The following is a 16300-nucleotide window of genomic DNA, read 5'->3' as shown; positions in this document are numbered from 1 at the left end:
AAAATCTCTTTAGTGTTACACGCATTTGCCTGAAAAGACTTCAATAAATTTTCAATTTGGTTTCATGCCCAGCAGTGCTTAGCGAATCTTGTTATTGCATAAACACGACATATACGATCTCTTAAGCCTTTAGGGCATCTTCATATGCATTTTGGGGAAAATTTCATTCTTTAGTTTGCAATGGCATCAAGGAAATAGACGAGAATTAAGACGATCATGCTGTACTTTGACGGCGACGTAATGGATTTGTTATAATAAACAGATTAAAAAAAGATAAAATTAGATTGATTTTAATTTTTGATCACAATATATTTGTACGCCTTGCAAACAAAGTTACTATTTCAAGTAAAGAGTAACTGAATAGTTGCTTCGATTTCAAGTTGAGACTGTTTGACTTACACGGACTAATTGTTATACCAACCAGCATATGTTCGTTGAACTAAATTTGGTTCCACTCGCACACTCGCCCAGTAAAATGACCACTGTTCGCGAGCAATCGAGTAATGAATTTCTTACGCTTAGCGTTCATCGGAAAATCAGAAGGGCGGGACATCTATGAAATAGGGTATGTGTTGTAGAATCTCCTGTTCGTACTGATCAAGTACGAATTTTAACATCTCTTTCCCTCTATCTATTTTTTTTTTTTTTTTTTTTTTTTCGCTCTTTCTCTCTTATTGGTTTAGAAATTTCATAATACATTGCATACACTATCATCGCTTTACTATTGATATGGACATGAGAAGTAATGTCAAGCCAGTTATCCTAACGTATGCATTTTTAATTACAATGCATAATGACTTTGTCTTTGCTATCTATCTACGGAGTAACATTTTTTAATCGTTCAAGTATGTTTTATTTAGTAGTTTTTCCTGTCTCTTTAAAAGCTTTACCCAAAAATTGTGGCATTTTTTTTTTTTTTTTTGGTTAAACTTCTTCGCTTTTTGCTAAGATATTTTTGTGCTTAACCTCTTTCAGTTGAAATCATTCAAATCCCATATGTTAGTTCACGCGAAGAAGATCGCGTAGGGGGAAATTTCTCTAAAGCATTTAACATATTTAGATAGATATAGATTTGTAGTGTTTGTACTATTTCTGGTACAGATTAGATGAAGTTCGTAAACTGCTTGTCTGAAGTTCAATTACAAAAAAGTTTTTCAGACGCAAAATATTGCAATTTTAATCTTGTTTGGCCAACCAATCGATAAAAACCAATGACACTTTAACACACGTAATAAATGTGAAAAATTTGTATCGCATCGCATGAGTCTTTGGTTTCTCTCCCATGCAATTATTTATACAAAACCTAAGCCTTTTCATGATAACAAAGTCGAACTTTTACTATTTCACGATCAGAATCGGTTCCAGACCATAGAGATTTCACGTATTAATTTTTGATCCCCTTTCCTATGAACGGTTTTTAATGAAAAGTAAACCTTATATGGCGACAAAGTAAACTATTGTATGGCACGTAATGGACGAGCTTAACTGAATAAAACGTTTTAATTTGCTTGTAAACATTTAATTGCATTAATCAATTGAATGTAGAGCATAGTGCGGATATATGTTATGTGCTTGCGCCCTATTTTAGATAACGCTCGATTGCGCTCGATTACGCTCGTCTGTTTAATTCAGGCCCAAGGAGAAGCTTAACCAGTCAAAATACGACCTCAAGTTCCATGTAAAATATTTACTTTTTGACAGTGTCTATCGGGATGGATTTTATTATTTAGATATTCCCACTACCAAAAATATTTTTGTTTTATTACAATAAAACGGTTATTAATTAGTTAGACGATTGCTAAGATTTGTAAAGAGCTGTATATGATCTTATACGATACTACCTCGACCTATTGCTTCAGGAACTGTGCCACAAACGTTAATTGCAAGTTTGCTATGCGCGTGTATTTGCTCACTTTCTCACATCGTTTAGAAAATTTAACAGCATTTTGCATAAGTACTTTGCATAAAACTTTGAAATGCCAATGCACATTTTCACACTTGTATTTATAGGATAAAAATAAAAAATTTAATAAAATGCTATATACGAGAGTACAAATTTACATATACACTTCCGTGTATTATATGTCTGGCAAGATCTAGATACACATTAGTTATAGATGCAATTTTGCGCAGATATTTAAAAGTGACATGTGTGTCCGTGTATGTTTAAAATTAAGTTTATAACTTTGAAAAAGCAAAATTATTCATCTACAAAATATATAGAAAAATTTGAGCGTAACTGCGTTAAAAGTTTACAAAACATTATGACTGAAACACTCATATGCAACTGTGTGTAACTGCTCTAATAAACAACATCTACATGCACTATAATACGGTTGTGCCATGTGTTTGTTTAACTCGTTTACTCACCCGCATATTCTTTTCTGTTCGTCGTAGACTGTGCTTGTTATAATTTTTACGACATAGTAACAAAAAGTTTTTATAACTTTTAAGCACTAAAATCTCATCATATGATGTTGTGCAAGCAAACTTATAAATGTATATATGTTCGCCTACAGGACCGTGTTTGAGTCTTAGCAAAAGGAGCCTCTTTGGCTTATAAGAAGAAGGCTATATACAAAAATCGGCATGGATATAGGTATAAAGATAGGTATAGAGATTGCGGCAACGACAAGGTAATGGAAATACGAACAGGAAGAGATGCAAAGGTAGAGATAGAGATAGGCGATAAATACATAGATAGAGATAAGAGACAGCGACGGAAAAAGAAATCAAGATTGTGATGGAGACAAAGACAGACGATAGATGGAGATAGAGGCAAAAGTAGAGATTGAGATAGAAAAGTGATTACGTTTTGATATTGAGATAGAAATAGAGATCAGATACGGAAATGTAATTAGATTTTGATATTCAGATGATAACGAGAATAGAGCTAGAGGCAAAGTTAACAAAAACAAAAAAAAACAAATTCATAATTCGATATAAAATAGAAGTAAAAATAAAAATGTTGATAGAGACAAGTGTAAAGGAAAAATAAAGTCAGAGATAGAGTTAAAAATATAGTCATATACAGGGAAAGACAGAGAGACAGATTGAACAATATAGGCGGAAGCAAAGATAGACGTGTAAAAGTGCGGCTGGAAAAAATATAGCGAGCTAGAACGAGGTCTAGCGATCGCAAGTGCTTAGAAGGGAGAGCTTTAATTAGAATAGGGAAAAAGTCATCAAAATAGGGGGGCAAGTGGAAATAAATGAAAAAATCTTGCGACACCTATCATTTAAATGCTTCCAGACTTACATGTAAAAGTTTACTTTCAAGATGAAATTAAGAATTTAGGCACGTTACAGGATAGTAAAAATTTGAAGTATTCGTAATTTTGGCCAAGGTACATTGTCTTTTTTTGCTATAGATAATATTTGAAGATTTTTTACAATGTTAGATATCTGGAAACAATTAACATTTAAAACGTTTTTTAATTGGGAAATTGCTAAGATTGTTAAATCAATACTAACCTGAGATTTTAATTTTTTCTCTTTTCGAACAATGAGACTTGACTTGGAGATCGTTCTAGCATATAGAAGAACGAAAAATGATAAACAGTTATAATGTTTTTTTTTTTTAATCTCTTGTAAAAGTTGAGGTTGATACTTGTTAATCTTATAATGAATACTCATGCTGTTAGGATTTTTATTTGAATTGCATAACTTCTTCTATTATGGTTTCATAGTTTCACGATTAATTTACATGTTTTGATCAAATTTATTATGTTATTGAAATTATTATTTACAAGGCTGGGCTTAACTCGTTCCAATTAGAATCTATAGAAAAGTATGTCGCTGCTTGAAAATTGCATGTAGTTATGGTCGGTTGTTATGATTTGACTTTTCACGTTTAAGTTAATACTCTCAAAAGAAAGAGTAGTTAGATACGGACCTGGTTTTATGTTTAAAAATCCTTTTAGTATTTACATGTTAAGCGCATCTTGTAGCTTTCATAAAAAATAGTGAAATTTACAAAGCGTGCATGTGCTTGTATGTACTTATGTATGATTTATATTCATCAACGAGCCTAAACATCTGTTCATGCATACATATACATATATACAAATACGCTCGCAGGACTATTTAAATAGCAAATATTCATAGTATATATAACTACTTATCATTTTGATATAAAAAATGTTTATTTGCAATGATTTTTAAATATATCTAAGGGACACAATTCTCTTTAACATGTTCCCTGTCAGGCTATTTACGAGCATAGGCCATATCCCCGGCCTGTGAGCTGTGTTTGAAACACAAAATACAAATTTAATCATTTTGAATATATCCGGATTTTGTGTGTTGATAAGAGAAAAAGTATATAAATAGATATTTTCCAAACGCTAATGTCTGCCATTTAAGAAAAAGAGAGGGATCTAATTGCCACACCACGTATGTGTTTGTGTTTTTGGGTAAACAGTGATAAGAACAATGGATTTTTAAACTCTAATATTTTACATTAAGTAACTGTACTCTGTTTGGTGTACCGAAAACGGTACACGTGGCAGGAAGGGTATTAAGGATGTAATTGTAACTGTGCTAAATTGCGGAGATGCGTGCTAAGCAAGTGATTGCATTCAATTGAGAATTGCTCGCGATTACGTTCCCCTAACTTCCGAATTGAATCAAGGGGATCAGCTATATTGCAAATTTTAATAATATTGAGGCCAGAAAGCCATTCATAATTAATTTGGTGAGTTATATTGTAAAGTTCAAGAGTCGGGCCGTTATAAGACATACTAGGAACGTTATTTGAGCATCATTCGTCCTCTGCGTGAGGCACACATCGAGTCGGTTCTTTTGCGAAATCGAAAAATTATTTGGAAAATATATTGGACGTTCAAAATTCGTATTAGTTGACGGCTCAAGACGTAATGAGATGTTTATTGCGTTTGAAAAATGCAAAAGTGCGTACAAGCAATCGCACAAAGCATATGCAATCCCAATTAGTCCAAGAGTCAGTTCATTTAAATTTACATGCATTTCCCTTTAACAGAAATTATTGGAATTTTTTTTACTGCAAAAACTGAAACAAAATGCTGTTAGTTCAATTCATGTACCAGTATAACTATGAAGATGCGAAGTATACCGTGAATGGTCAAAAGAAACGAAAAGCCACAAAATTGTATGGAGTTATGGGTTATACAAAAATATATATATATATATATATATATATATATATATATATACGATAAAAGCGTAAAAGATTCGGTCACAGCCGCATATAGTCTTCTTTTACTTGTTTTTACTCGTTTTAGTTTAAAATCCGCTGCCTTTCGACGCTTAAGATGCTGATGTAAGATGAGTTAAGAGTTTTAAAGGATAATCAAGCTATTGATTTCCATAAGAAATTTAATCGGTGTTTATTCCTTAATTCTGTTTATACCTATCGACAAACGCAGCTTTCTTGACATGTTAAATATTTCGTATGTTAACAATGAAGAAAATAATTAAGTGCAGTGATGGACAGGATGTCAAAAAAAAAAAAAAAAATTCAGTTTACCAGACAATCACTCATTATGCGCGCGATCTGTCTGTTATTTATTTTGAGTTAAACCTGCAATAAATAAATGCAATGAATGACAAATTTTCATGCTAGGCAATATAAAGCAAGAAAAAAAGAAGAAGAAAAACAATTGGGAAAATGGATAAAAATATGCAACAGAATGTCTGTTGAGGACTTAATAACAATTTGTACACTTTTTGAGTTTTTTATTTATCTGAAAATTCATTAAGTTTTTCATAATTACTCGCATTTATTTACAGGCGGTATATGATAAGGGTCCAACACCAGGTGGTAGTGGTGGGGTTGGCGTTGGTGGCATACACTATGCCAGTGATGTCGCCAAATCGAACGCCCTCGCTTATAGAGGACCGTTTAGTCCTGCCGTTTACCAGCAGCAGCAGCAGCAGCAGCAGCAGCAACAACAAAAACAAACGTTAAAACACTCTGGTGGTAACGCAGGCGGCGCAGTGATATCGCAACAGAACATAGTTTATGCGGTGCCACATAATACTCCTCAAAATCGTGAACGCAATCCCCATATTCAATCAGCATTGCAGCAACAACAAGAGCAGCAAGCACACTCACTGCAACCGCAACCAGTGCAGCATGTTGTACGCGCAGCATTACCGCAGCCACAGAAAATTCAATATGTTATTGCAATACCGATGTCATATTTACGTCAATTGCAACAACAATTGGTACAACAACAGCAACAGCAATTGCATCCACAACCACAACATGTGAATCAGGCCCCCACTCAACAGGCACTAGTTGCATCCCCGTCAATTACTACAGTTGGTGGCCTTCGTTTCGCTCATCGGTTCAATCCGTCATCAGGCAGTGATATCACACCCGTCGCCGGGCTAACGAAGGTGCCATCATTGCCGGGCTATACCACTCAACTTGTCCAAATACCAACCAGTGTACTTGTAGCAGCTGCTCAAGCAGCCGCTGCTTATCAACGACCAAACCATCAGCCCGTCTATCAACAACATAGTCAGCCCATTCAACCTCAAGCCACTCAACAGCATTACGTTTATCAGCAACACGCTCAACCGCCAAAGCATCCCCAGTCACCAGGTCAGATTATTCAGCAAGGACCACTTTATGGTAATTAATTAAATGCAAAATTTTTCTTTGTGTTCCCTTTTCCCTTGTTTTCGCTCAGACAAAGAAATAAACTTTTATATAAAAAGCTCCGCTCCGCTCCGCTCCGTACATTCCTATTCTACTCGTCCGTCAGCCATCTCCATTTAACTATCCTTCACTGCTTTCAGAATTTTTTGGCATATAAATATTCTTAATTGATTTTATATTTTACTGAAAGATATGCGTACTACAGTCTTGTTTATAGGCAGAAGTGCCGCACGTTATGCTGCATTTGTGAAATTCCACTATTTTACTACTATTTTAATTGATGCACAGATTCGCAAAAATGAACCTAAATGTTTCTCTTCATTTACAAAAATGTTCGGCTCATTGCTTAAAAAAAAAAAAAAAAAATCGGTTGTAAAAGCAAGTCTTGAGCAATCAAGCAAATGAACGCAGTCTACGTATTGACGTTGGCTTATAATAGTTTTAACATCCTCTTAAAGGAAACATCGTATAGCGTTGCGCTAGAAATTGTTTCGGTAAATATTTTTAGAATTCCCTGCTTCGCCTCATAGCAAAAAATAAGATCATTATTGTGGGCCATGGCTCATCATCATAAATAACCTGCAACACGTTACAATGATTTATATAATAACTTCTCAAAATAACGCATTATATAGGAATGCAAGGAACATAGGTGAACAAGTGGTCTCATCCAAACCATTTTCGATAGTGTTCGTCCCTGGGTCAAACCCCATCAACGTACAACAATTTTCATCAAAATATTTTTAAAAAATTACGCCTTATAGGTTGACCATAAGAAAACAAGGCAGACAGACGGACAGACAAGCTTAGATCGATCCAGGAAATGATACAAAAAATTATTCTGAAACGACGTGTCTATCTGAAGTACTTCTGATTTTTCTATACTGCCTTGCGTCATGCACCACAAGTGGTATAGGGTATAAAAATTGTATCACTTTTAATATTTCACGACAAACATTAGCGAAAAATAAAAGCGTAATAGCGCATTCCATGGCCGATCAACTTTAACGAAGAGTGTACCCTTTAGGCTCATGCTAATGCTTGTTAACATTATTAAGTATATCGGCGGATCGTAGCGGGATGAAGAAAATTTATAAATTTTAGCTATTAAAAGGTGTACTTTTATTGAAATTTAGAAGGTCCGATAAAGAAATTGAGTTATAAACTGTATTCCTAGGGATGCGGTTATGCTTAGATTGTAAAGTGAATCTATCCCACTATCTGAATCTTTGTCAACATAACTTAGTACTTTACTTAACATAATATTCATAAAAATCCGCCTAAGTAGGCCAGTAGGTAAGAATCGCGATTGCCGACTCAGTGTTCTCAAGTGCGGTAGAGTTTTCTTTGGTCGTAATTGTAATGAGTGCCTATACCTACTGAGGTACGGCCTCCACCTATTTCTTTCTTTGTCTTTGCCTTCTTCTTTCTTACAGCCGCCGTGCCATACGAATAGGCGACATCCCCTGAGTGCTTGGTCGTAGTAAAAGAAGAAGAAAAATACCATTAAACAGAAGCGATTAGGCGCCTGTTATGGTAATTAGTCTTTAACTTTTGTGTGAACGCGACTTTACATAAACGCTCAATAGTAAATGTATTCGAAAAAATTGACTCGTACTCGGTCACGGAAATCGTCAATTTTAGTGAATGGCGAGGCAAGTAATTTATAAACTTGTGTTATCATCTGATATCGCTTTTGCATATAGTCCTTGAAATTCTCCGCAAACGTGCTTTCAGCTCATCAGCTCAGAAACCGTAATCATAATAAGGGCACCCCACTGAAACGGTTTTGCGCCTGTCTAATGCGATGAATTATTTTCCTTTTTTTTTCTTTTTCAATATATAAAATCGCTATAGTTGATCAATTATATATGCGTTATGATTTGCAATTGGATGAAATATAGGGCGTGCATACGTAAACAAGAATTTTGTAAACATACGATTAAATCGTGCGTATAATTTATCTGTAATATATATCCCGTTACTGTCTCGACATGAGCACAAATCATTGATTTGTGGTTTGTTAGCATAGCAAAAGTAAATTCGCTGAAATTCACTTATGTCGTATGAAAGCAACTAAAATTTTATTGAATTTCGTAAATTTCATTAGAGAATGTAAGGGGAAACTATATATTGTTTAAAGCGCATATATGCGATGAGTACAATTAATTTAAATTAAATTTTATTTTGTTAACGTTTCTTTATTGAAGCCATTCATATACCGCAACAGCAACAGCCGCTTGTACCCGCATCCCTGGCACCGTACCAAATAATTCATTCACAACCGTCAAGCGCTAGACAACAACAGCCGGCGCTTGTACGCATTGGCAGCTTATCTCCGCCAGGCAATCAATTGGCGACTCAACAAGTGGCAGGAACACAACATGTTCCCGTGCAAGTTCCCGCACAGCAACAACATCAACAACAACAGCAACAGCAGCAGCTGCAACAACAACAACAGCAGCATAATTTACACCAGCAACATCAACAACAACAGCATCATCATAGTCAACAGCAACAGCAATCGCAACAACAACAACAACAACAACAACAACAACAGCAACAACAGCAACACCAGCAACCGCCACAATCGGTGTCAGAGTACAATATTAAGCAGCAGCAGCAGCAGCCGCAACCGCCACCAGTAGTGGCACCAGCATATCAACCGGCCATAACCTATAATCCGCAGTTTATAATACAACGGATACCGTTACAGCATCAACAGCATTTCGTACAACAGCCACCAGCTGGTGTCGAAGAGAATCTAAATTATGCGCCTTACACTCAGGGCATACCAGGCAATCCCGCCCCATTGCCCTTCATACGTATAGCTACACCACATCCAACGCATTATTATCCCTTTTTGCCTTCACCTGAGGTGCAGCAACCAATTTATGTAAGTAATTTACCGACATCCGTAAACAAGGTGGCGCCCTATGCGAATGTCGCTTTACCACCAACTTATGCCAATCAAGATATTGGGGTAGGTCCCGATACCGGAGTTCCCGGCCCTGCTGTACGTTACTTTAATCATCACGGTGGCGTACATTATGGCAATCAAATATTTCATACTGTGTCTGCACCGACGGCCTCCAGCAAACTGGCAGATAGCACAGCAACTTCTAATATTCAGCCAAAACAATTGCACAACTACTTAAGTATACCCGGCACAGCTACCCCGGCCTTACCTGCAGCACCGAAACGAACTGGTGGACCGACAGCTGCTGCTGACAGTCAAACAGTGGTAAAATATCCTTAAGGGACTTACTTGTGATCTATGTTGACTTTGTTCACTCTGGCAAATAACAATTTTTCTCTGAGATAATAACTAACTGTCAACTAACTAAAACGTGCATGGACAACAACAATAGCCAACGGCTGACCCCATTTACTTTTTCATTCATATACATGCTATATATATATATATATTACTTACCATGAATTACGTTAAGTGGCATTCCTTTCTGTTGGCATCTTCTTCTTGGAGACGTATATACATACTTTTTCTTTTACTTTCATTTCATTTCCTATATATGCAAATGATTGCTTCTATGCCCCTAGTCTTGAGCGATTATCTTTTATGTGTGTGGTGCAGTGAGATAAATGTAAAAAAAAAAAAAAAAAAAAAAAAACATTTTTTTTTATAACAAAAATTAAATTTCTTGCAGTTAGCCTTTAATAAAATATTTATTATTATTGTTATTATTATTATTTTTTTTTTTATTTTGATTGAATTTTTGTAAATTTGTAAAGAATATTTTTTGGTTTGGTTAAAATAAATCGTTCGTTTAACTCTTATCGAATTTCATTATTTATACGGAATCAATATTTTCTGATTGATGATGATAAGTATATCAGGCAGGGGATAACATTGTGTTAGTCTCGATTCTGTTTCAGTTGACTGGCATCTTGATCTCATATATTCAAACTGAAACGTTTTGAAACTCTTTCTCAGGGTATAGCTATACGAAACTTTAATTGTCACGCAGTGTCAGCAAGTGCGACTCGCATCAAGTCAGGGCGAAGATTATTTTATAATTTCTACTTCGAATGAATCGAAAGATTTGAAAATGGATATTTTTAATGGTGAAATCAAGCAACACAATAATTCAGTGCGCCGTGTATTGTGGATTGCTCCAGAAGTTACACGGGACTAAATCAGGTGAATACGATGGTTGTGGAACGATGTTGGGTGAATTTTCAACGAAGTTATCTCGAAGAACCAACACAATGCGAAATGATGCATTTACGTGATTCAAGAACCAATAAGTGTCTTTCCACAATTTCGGCCTCTTCTTGCGAATAGTTTCACTCAACCTCAAGGACGTATAACACTCAAAATAAATAATACTTCTTGTTAACAGTTTGGCCCGGCCGAAGCAATTCGTAGTGCACAAAAACACGAAAGTCGTAGAACACTCTTAAGATCACCTTAATTTTTGAGCGATTTTGGCGCGATTTTACGGTCTCGGCTCATCTTCTGCACGATATTCATGCGATTAATCAGTTGTTTCCGATTCGATATATATATATATATATATGTTAAATTTGCTACTTTGTAGTAATTTTCGTGATACGATACCGAAAATGAAAGGGAGTTCAAAAATTCAAGCACTTTTCCACCCAAAGTTTTCAAATTGCTTTCATATTCCAGAAATATTCTTTTCTATCGATTTTTGTTCGACTCTATTCAGAATGGAAAAATATTTTCATAAATGATAGCCAAATTGATCCAAGCCAATTGGGTTCGTTCTTGCGTCACAATATGTTAGTGCAACAAATTTGATTAAAATGTCTCGTAAATTGCAACCTACATAAGTGGACAGACAGATGGACGGACATGCTTAAATATAATATAGAAATGTGCTTTGAATCGATTGACATAATAATAGTCGGAGTTACTTTAAATCTTTCTCAGTCCTGCATAAATGCGCACAAGTTTACTATGCATACCTTTACCGCAAGTAGTGTAGGATATAAAAAGGAATTATCCTCGATGTGTTTGTTTGTTCGCTTTTTCTTTTTCTTTTGTCTTAAATTATTATCTGTTTATCTTATAATCTTAATACATTTGAGTTTTTGGCGTTTATTTTGTCGTGACATTGTATCGATTATTAAGAAGAAGTTTTTCATTTCGCTTGCCTTGTAGTTGCTGTCTTTTGCTATGCAAACATTAACTTATTTATGTGCACGTTTCATCATTCAACCGTAATTTGTCAGCTGAGTGAGTAGAGGTTTAAGTCAACAGCAAATATTGCATTTTTGTCCATTCATTCATAACCATTTGTTACGTTCATCTATTACAAGCGGCAACCACTTAGTCAAAGGGCTAAACGATCCAGTCATTCTTTTTTTGCTTTTTTTTTGATTCTTTAACTTTGCTTTGAATTTCGCTTAAAAATTTGTTTATCTACGTGTGCGTACCACTCACTATATACATGTATATATGAGCAGATATGACTTGTTTCGAATTTTATTTTTATAAACGAATTTTTTATTTATCTATTAGTTAGTACATATAGATAATCAACCGATTTTAGGGTAAAAAACAAAACCAAGATTATTTTTACTTTTACTTTATTCTAATTATAATGTGGATAGAGAGATTAGATACCACGTTAAAAAAGAAATGCAAAGAACTCAGTCTAACTATGATTAGTATATATGTGTAAACTACGTATGAGGAAGAGTATGAAATGCATTGATTTCGCCATAGAATGCACGTGTAATTAGCAAGCTTCAGCCAATGTAATTTGAAAGTTAAAGATGCTCGAATACGCATTTTATGGTAGTTGTTCTCTTAGAATCGGATATAGTAAGTGGTTAAATATCGCATAATTGAATTTAAATTGATTAGGTTTAATTCAATGAATTTGGTGACTTACACGACGAGGTAAATTAATGTCAATTTCATTTAATAAGGCAGGCTAGGTTTATTTATTCACTGAGCAGATCGTATCGACGCCTTTGTAGTGAAAATAAGGCAATTAGTCGGGTCTCACTCTCTCTCTTTCTCTCTTCCTCCCTCTCTCTCTCTTCCCCCCTCTCTCACTCTTCCCCCCTGTCTCTTTCTTCCCCCTCTCTCTCTCCCTCCCTGTCTCTCTCTCACTCTCTCTCTCTCTCTCTCTCTCTCTCTTTCCCTCTCTGTATCGGGCTACGATAACTTCTATTACTTCTATTATTTATTTGTTTCGCGAAAATACTTTACCGCAAGTAAGATAAAGCAAACTAATGAACAAAGGACGGGAAAGGTGAGAGATATGATGGTTGTCCGCTTGCAATTTTAACAAAATTTCATATTTTTACATTTCGTTTGTAAGATATTTAAGGAAGTAAACTGAATGTCTTTGACATGTACAAAACATGACATGTAACAAAAGAGTCGTTCAGCTGACGGTGGAATTAAGTTCCAAGAAATAAAGTCTTACTGGGGAATGTCGCTCGAATATTTTCAAAATTAAAGCTACATGACCAGTTAATATGCTCGATAAAAACTTTTGGTAAATGAGAAATTTAAGCATGCGTTGGATTTAATCCTGCGTTTGCTTTTATTTGAAATATTACTTAATGGATGCATAAAAAATTTCCAAAAATTTGAGCTTTTTGTTTTTTTTTTTTTTTGTCTATAGACAATATTAGGAGTATTGGATAATTAATTTAGTCGCTCCGCCGCTTTTATGTTGATATTTAAATACACTTCCACTTCACTTGACAATATTACGCATACAAAATATCAATTAAAATTTTCCATTAATAATGAAATTTTGTACATAGTTTGTTGAATATTTATTTTTGTTTTTTTTTTTTTTTTTTGGCACGCGCGTAAGTGAACAAATCGAAGCGCTTTGCCCTTACATCGTCACAAATTGCCTGTCATTCAAAGAGCACCTGTGGCATATTATATAGTGTTGTGGTGTTTATTTTACCTTTCAGTGTACGTAACGGCCTATATACAAATATTTGTGCCTCTCTTGTGCCTAACGGTATGCAATTCATTTTGAAAAGTATTTCTAAAACGTGTTCTTTCACATGCCTATGCGGCGATTGCCTACGCGAAGAACGAACGAACTATTGTTACAATGATTTAATTTAACTTTATGCAAGTGACACCTGAGCTGAGTGAAAAGTGCAGCTAAGTGATTGACAATGTATCGCATGTGGTCTTATGTATTGCATATACGCTTAAGGCTGATAGTGTTACGGTTGCTTGTTTGCCGTTGGGAGAAAATACTGGCAAAAATCTCCCTAAATGGAAAACACCAATCATAACAGTGTGCGGCATAAAATTTAACTTTTTTTCTTTATTATTATTATTATTTTTTTTTTAACCTAAAATCGTTTTCTAGAAAATAGCAAAGCTCCACATAATAACCGTACGTTAGAGAACATGGTGATGGTTGGCGGTCGATTATGATCACAATTATGTAAATCCGGCTTTTATTTATATTTAATACTATCCGCGTTAAATAGAAGATCTCTTTACATGCATGCTTTATATGCTGTCATATTGTCGGTACGAGCAAGTATGTACAGAAATTTAGACACCGAATATTATTGAATAATTTATTGAAAACTCTATGCATACAGAATACTGGCTTGATAAACAATTTCGTTTAATTTCCTCTTATCTGTTGCCAAATTTACCGACACAAAACAACGAGATCTGCATAAGCACACATACACTCTTTTAGAGACATTAGACCACATCGGTAACCACAGTTAAGCGGTATTCTAATCACTACCTACTCACTAACTGAATAATCGCGACTCACTCACATTTGACTTATTCATATGGTTCTCTTGCATATCTACGCTTTTACTCTCAAACATTCGCTAGAACTAAAATAAGATTCCGTTACGATTTATATGCAAAAGAAGCATAGATTACATTGATTACAAATACATCAGTGCAGGTGAGCTGTCAATATTTAAACTTACTTTTATAAAACATTCACTACTATTGTGGTTTGAGCATCTCGAGCATGGGGTATGCAGTCATGATTATTTTCGTGTCTTCCAAACGACATTCTGGCTTTGGTGGCTAAACAATTATGCTCAATTGTTGTAACAGAAGATTGTGACAAAAGAAATCAAGGTGTTTTTTTTTTTTTTTTTTTGCACTTAACGTAATGTAATCAACCGAACGTTCAATTCCCTTGACATATATTGTGTTAGTTCAGTGCTACGATCGTTACGTTTACAATTACGTGACTGATGTAGAGATTCACCTAAAGTTTTGTTTTCTTATTAGTTAGACCCAAAGTCGAAGATATATTGTGAACTACGATACCGGTACATAAAACTTTTTTCTATCTGTATTTTATCCTCATTTTGCATTTGTTTTGTGAATTTTTTCACCTACTTTCGAGGATCAAAGATGTGATTAAATCTTATATCGAAAATCAAAATATCAAAAAATCAACTGAGATATTTTAATTTAGTGGATCAGATTTGAGAAAATTTGAGATAGAATAGATAAGAGAAGGCACGCTTCCAATAAATAAAAAATTTCCTCTGCCCAAAATAAACGAAAAATATCGATATACATACTCACGTTATCACAAGGCCATCTAAAATTTCGACATATAAATGGCTGCTCCTAATATTGACTGAGTGATTAGAGCGAAGATTTTTTTAATTGTTATTCATTGGTGCGCAATGTTGATAGTTGAACCTGACGCATCTTAATAATCAATCAAATTTTTCAATTCTAATATGTTTACACTTTTTTCTGATTTGGGTGAAGGGCGTGTCATGCATAGAAATGAAATCGCTTCCCGATACCATAGATTCATAAAGTCTCTTAGAAAGGACTAGAAGAGAATGTTGCCGGATGCAAAAAATTCGCAAATTCTATTATGCAAAAGCAAAGAAACGTGATTGACCTACGATATACGTATTGCGTTCATTTGGATAGGTAACTTCTTTCTGCAGGTAAAACTTATAAAAAAACAATCGAAAATATCAATGTAAATAATGATCATCCGCCTGGGTGGCCGAGTAGGCAAGAGTCTCGACTAGCAACTCAGTGGTCGTAAGTTCGAATCTCAAGTGCGGTAGAGTTTTTAATAAAAAGGCCGATAGCCTTAGATGCTAGTGCTTTTAAGAGTTTAGTCTTAGAATTTATTTCTCTGGCGAAATTAATAATAATAATAATAAATAATGATCAAATTCGGCGATTTTCACCTTTCTCTACCTAAACGAACAGTTTTCCATTTAATGTTATTAAGCTATTCAGTCTATGCAGAAGCTAATCGTGGAACGCTCAAAGTTGCATATTCGACATTTGGATTTTTCTTTACTTGGATTTGTTTTCGTTGTTTGCCAGACAAAAGATGAAACGATTTCTGTTGCGTATTGCGATTAGCGATGAAAAGTGAATCTATTGCGACAATCCCTAGCGCAAAATGTAATCGATTAGTCCGTGAGAGCGGCCCATATCGACATCGAACCGGAATGTTCATGGTCATAAAGTTTTGCCCTGCATATGGTGGGATCAGAGCAAGATGCAGCATGTTATGAGTTGGTAAAATCAAATGAAACTGTTACTGCAACCATTGCTGTTGCTGAAAACGACATCAAATGGCCCGATTGAATGATGTATTGTTGGAAAAAAGCCCAGCAATAGCGTCTAAAAAACGTAAAGTCATCCTC

At 34.9% G+C, this 16300-nt stretch overlaps 1 protein-coding gene across 1 annotated transcript in view; it reads left to right on the top strand.

Moving 5' to 3' along the window:
- Nucleotides 1-10803, top strand: part of LOC119634240 (putative uncharacterized protein DDB_G0291608) — a 39124-nt gene extending 28321 nt beyond the window's left edge. Inside the window, exons 4-8 of the mRNA XM_038028297.1 lie at nucleotides 5770-5839; nucleotides 5969-6619; nucleotides 8857-9044; nucleotides 9207-9890; nucleotides 10636-10803. Coding sequence (XP_037884225.1) covers nucleotides 5770-5839; nucleotides 5969-6619; nucleotides 8857-9044; nucleotides 9207-9890; nucleotides 10636-10803 — 1761 coding nt within the window. The remainder of the gene's footprint in view (nucleotides 1-5769; nucleotides 5840-5968; nucleotides 6620-8856; nucleotides 9045-9206; nucleotides 9891-10635) is intronic.
- Nucleotides 10804-16300: the final 5497 nt, after the last annotated feature.

Source organism: Glossina fuscipes, unplaced genomic scaffold (genome assembly GCF_014805625.2).
Source record: "Glossina fuscipes isolate IAEA_lab_2018 unplaced genomic scaffold, Yale_Gfus_2 0, whole genome shotgun sequence".
In the NCBI taxonomy this organism is placed as follows: Eukaryota; Metazoa; Arthropoda; class Insecta; order Diptera; family Glossinidae; genus Glossina; species Glossina fuscipes.
Note: the sequence above shows the minus strand (reverse complement) of the source record. Positions and strands in the feature narration are given on the sequence as shown.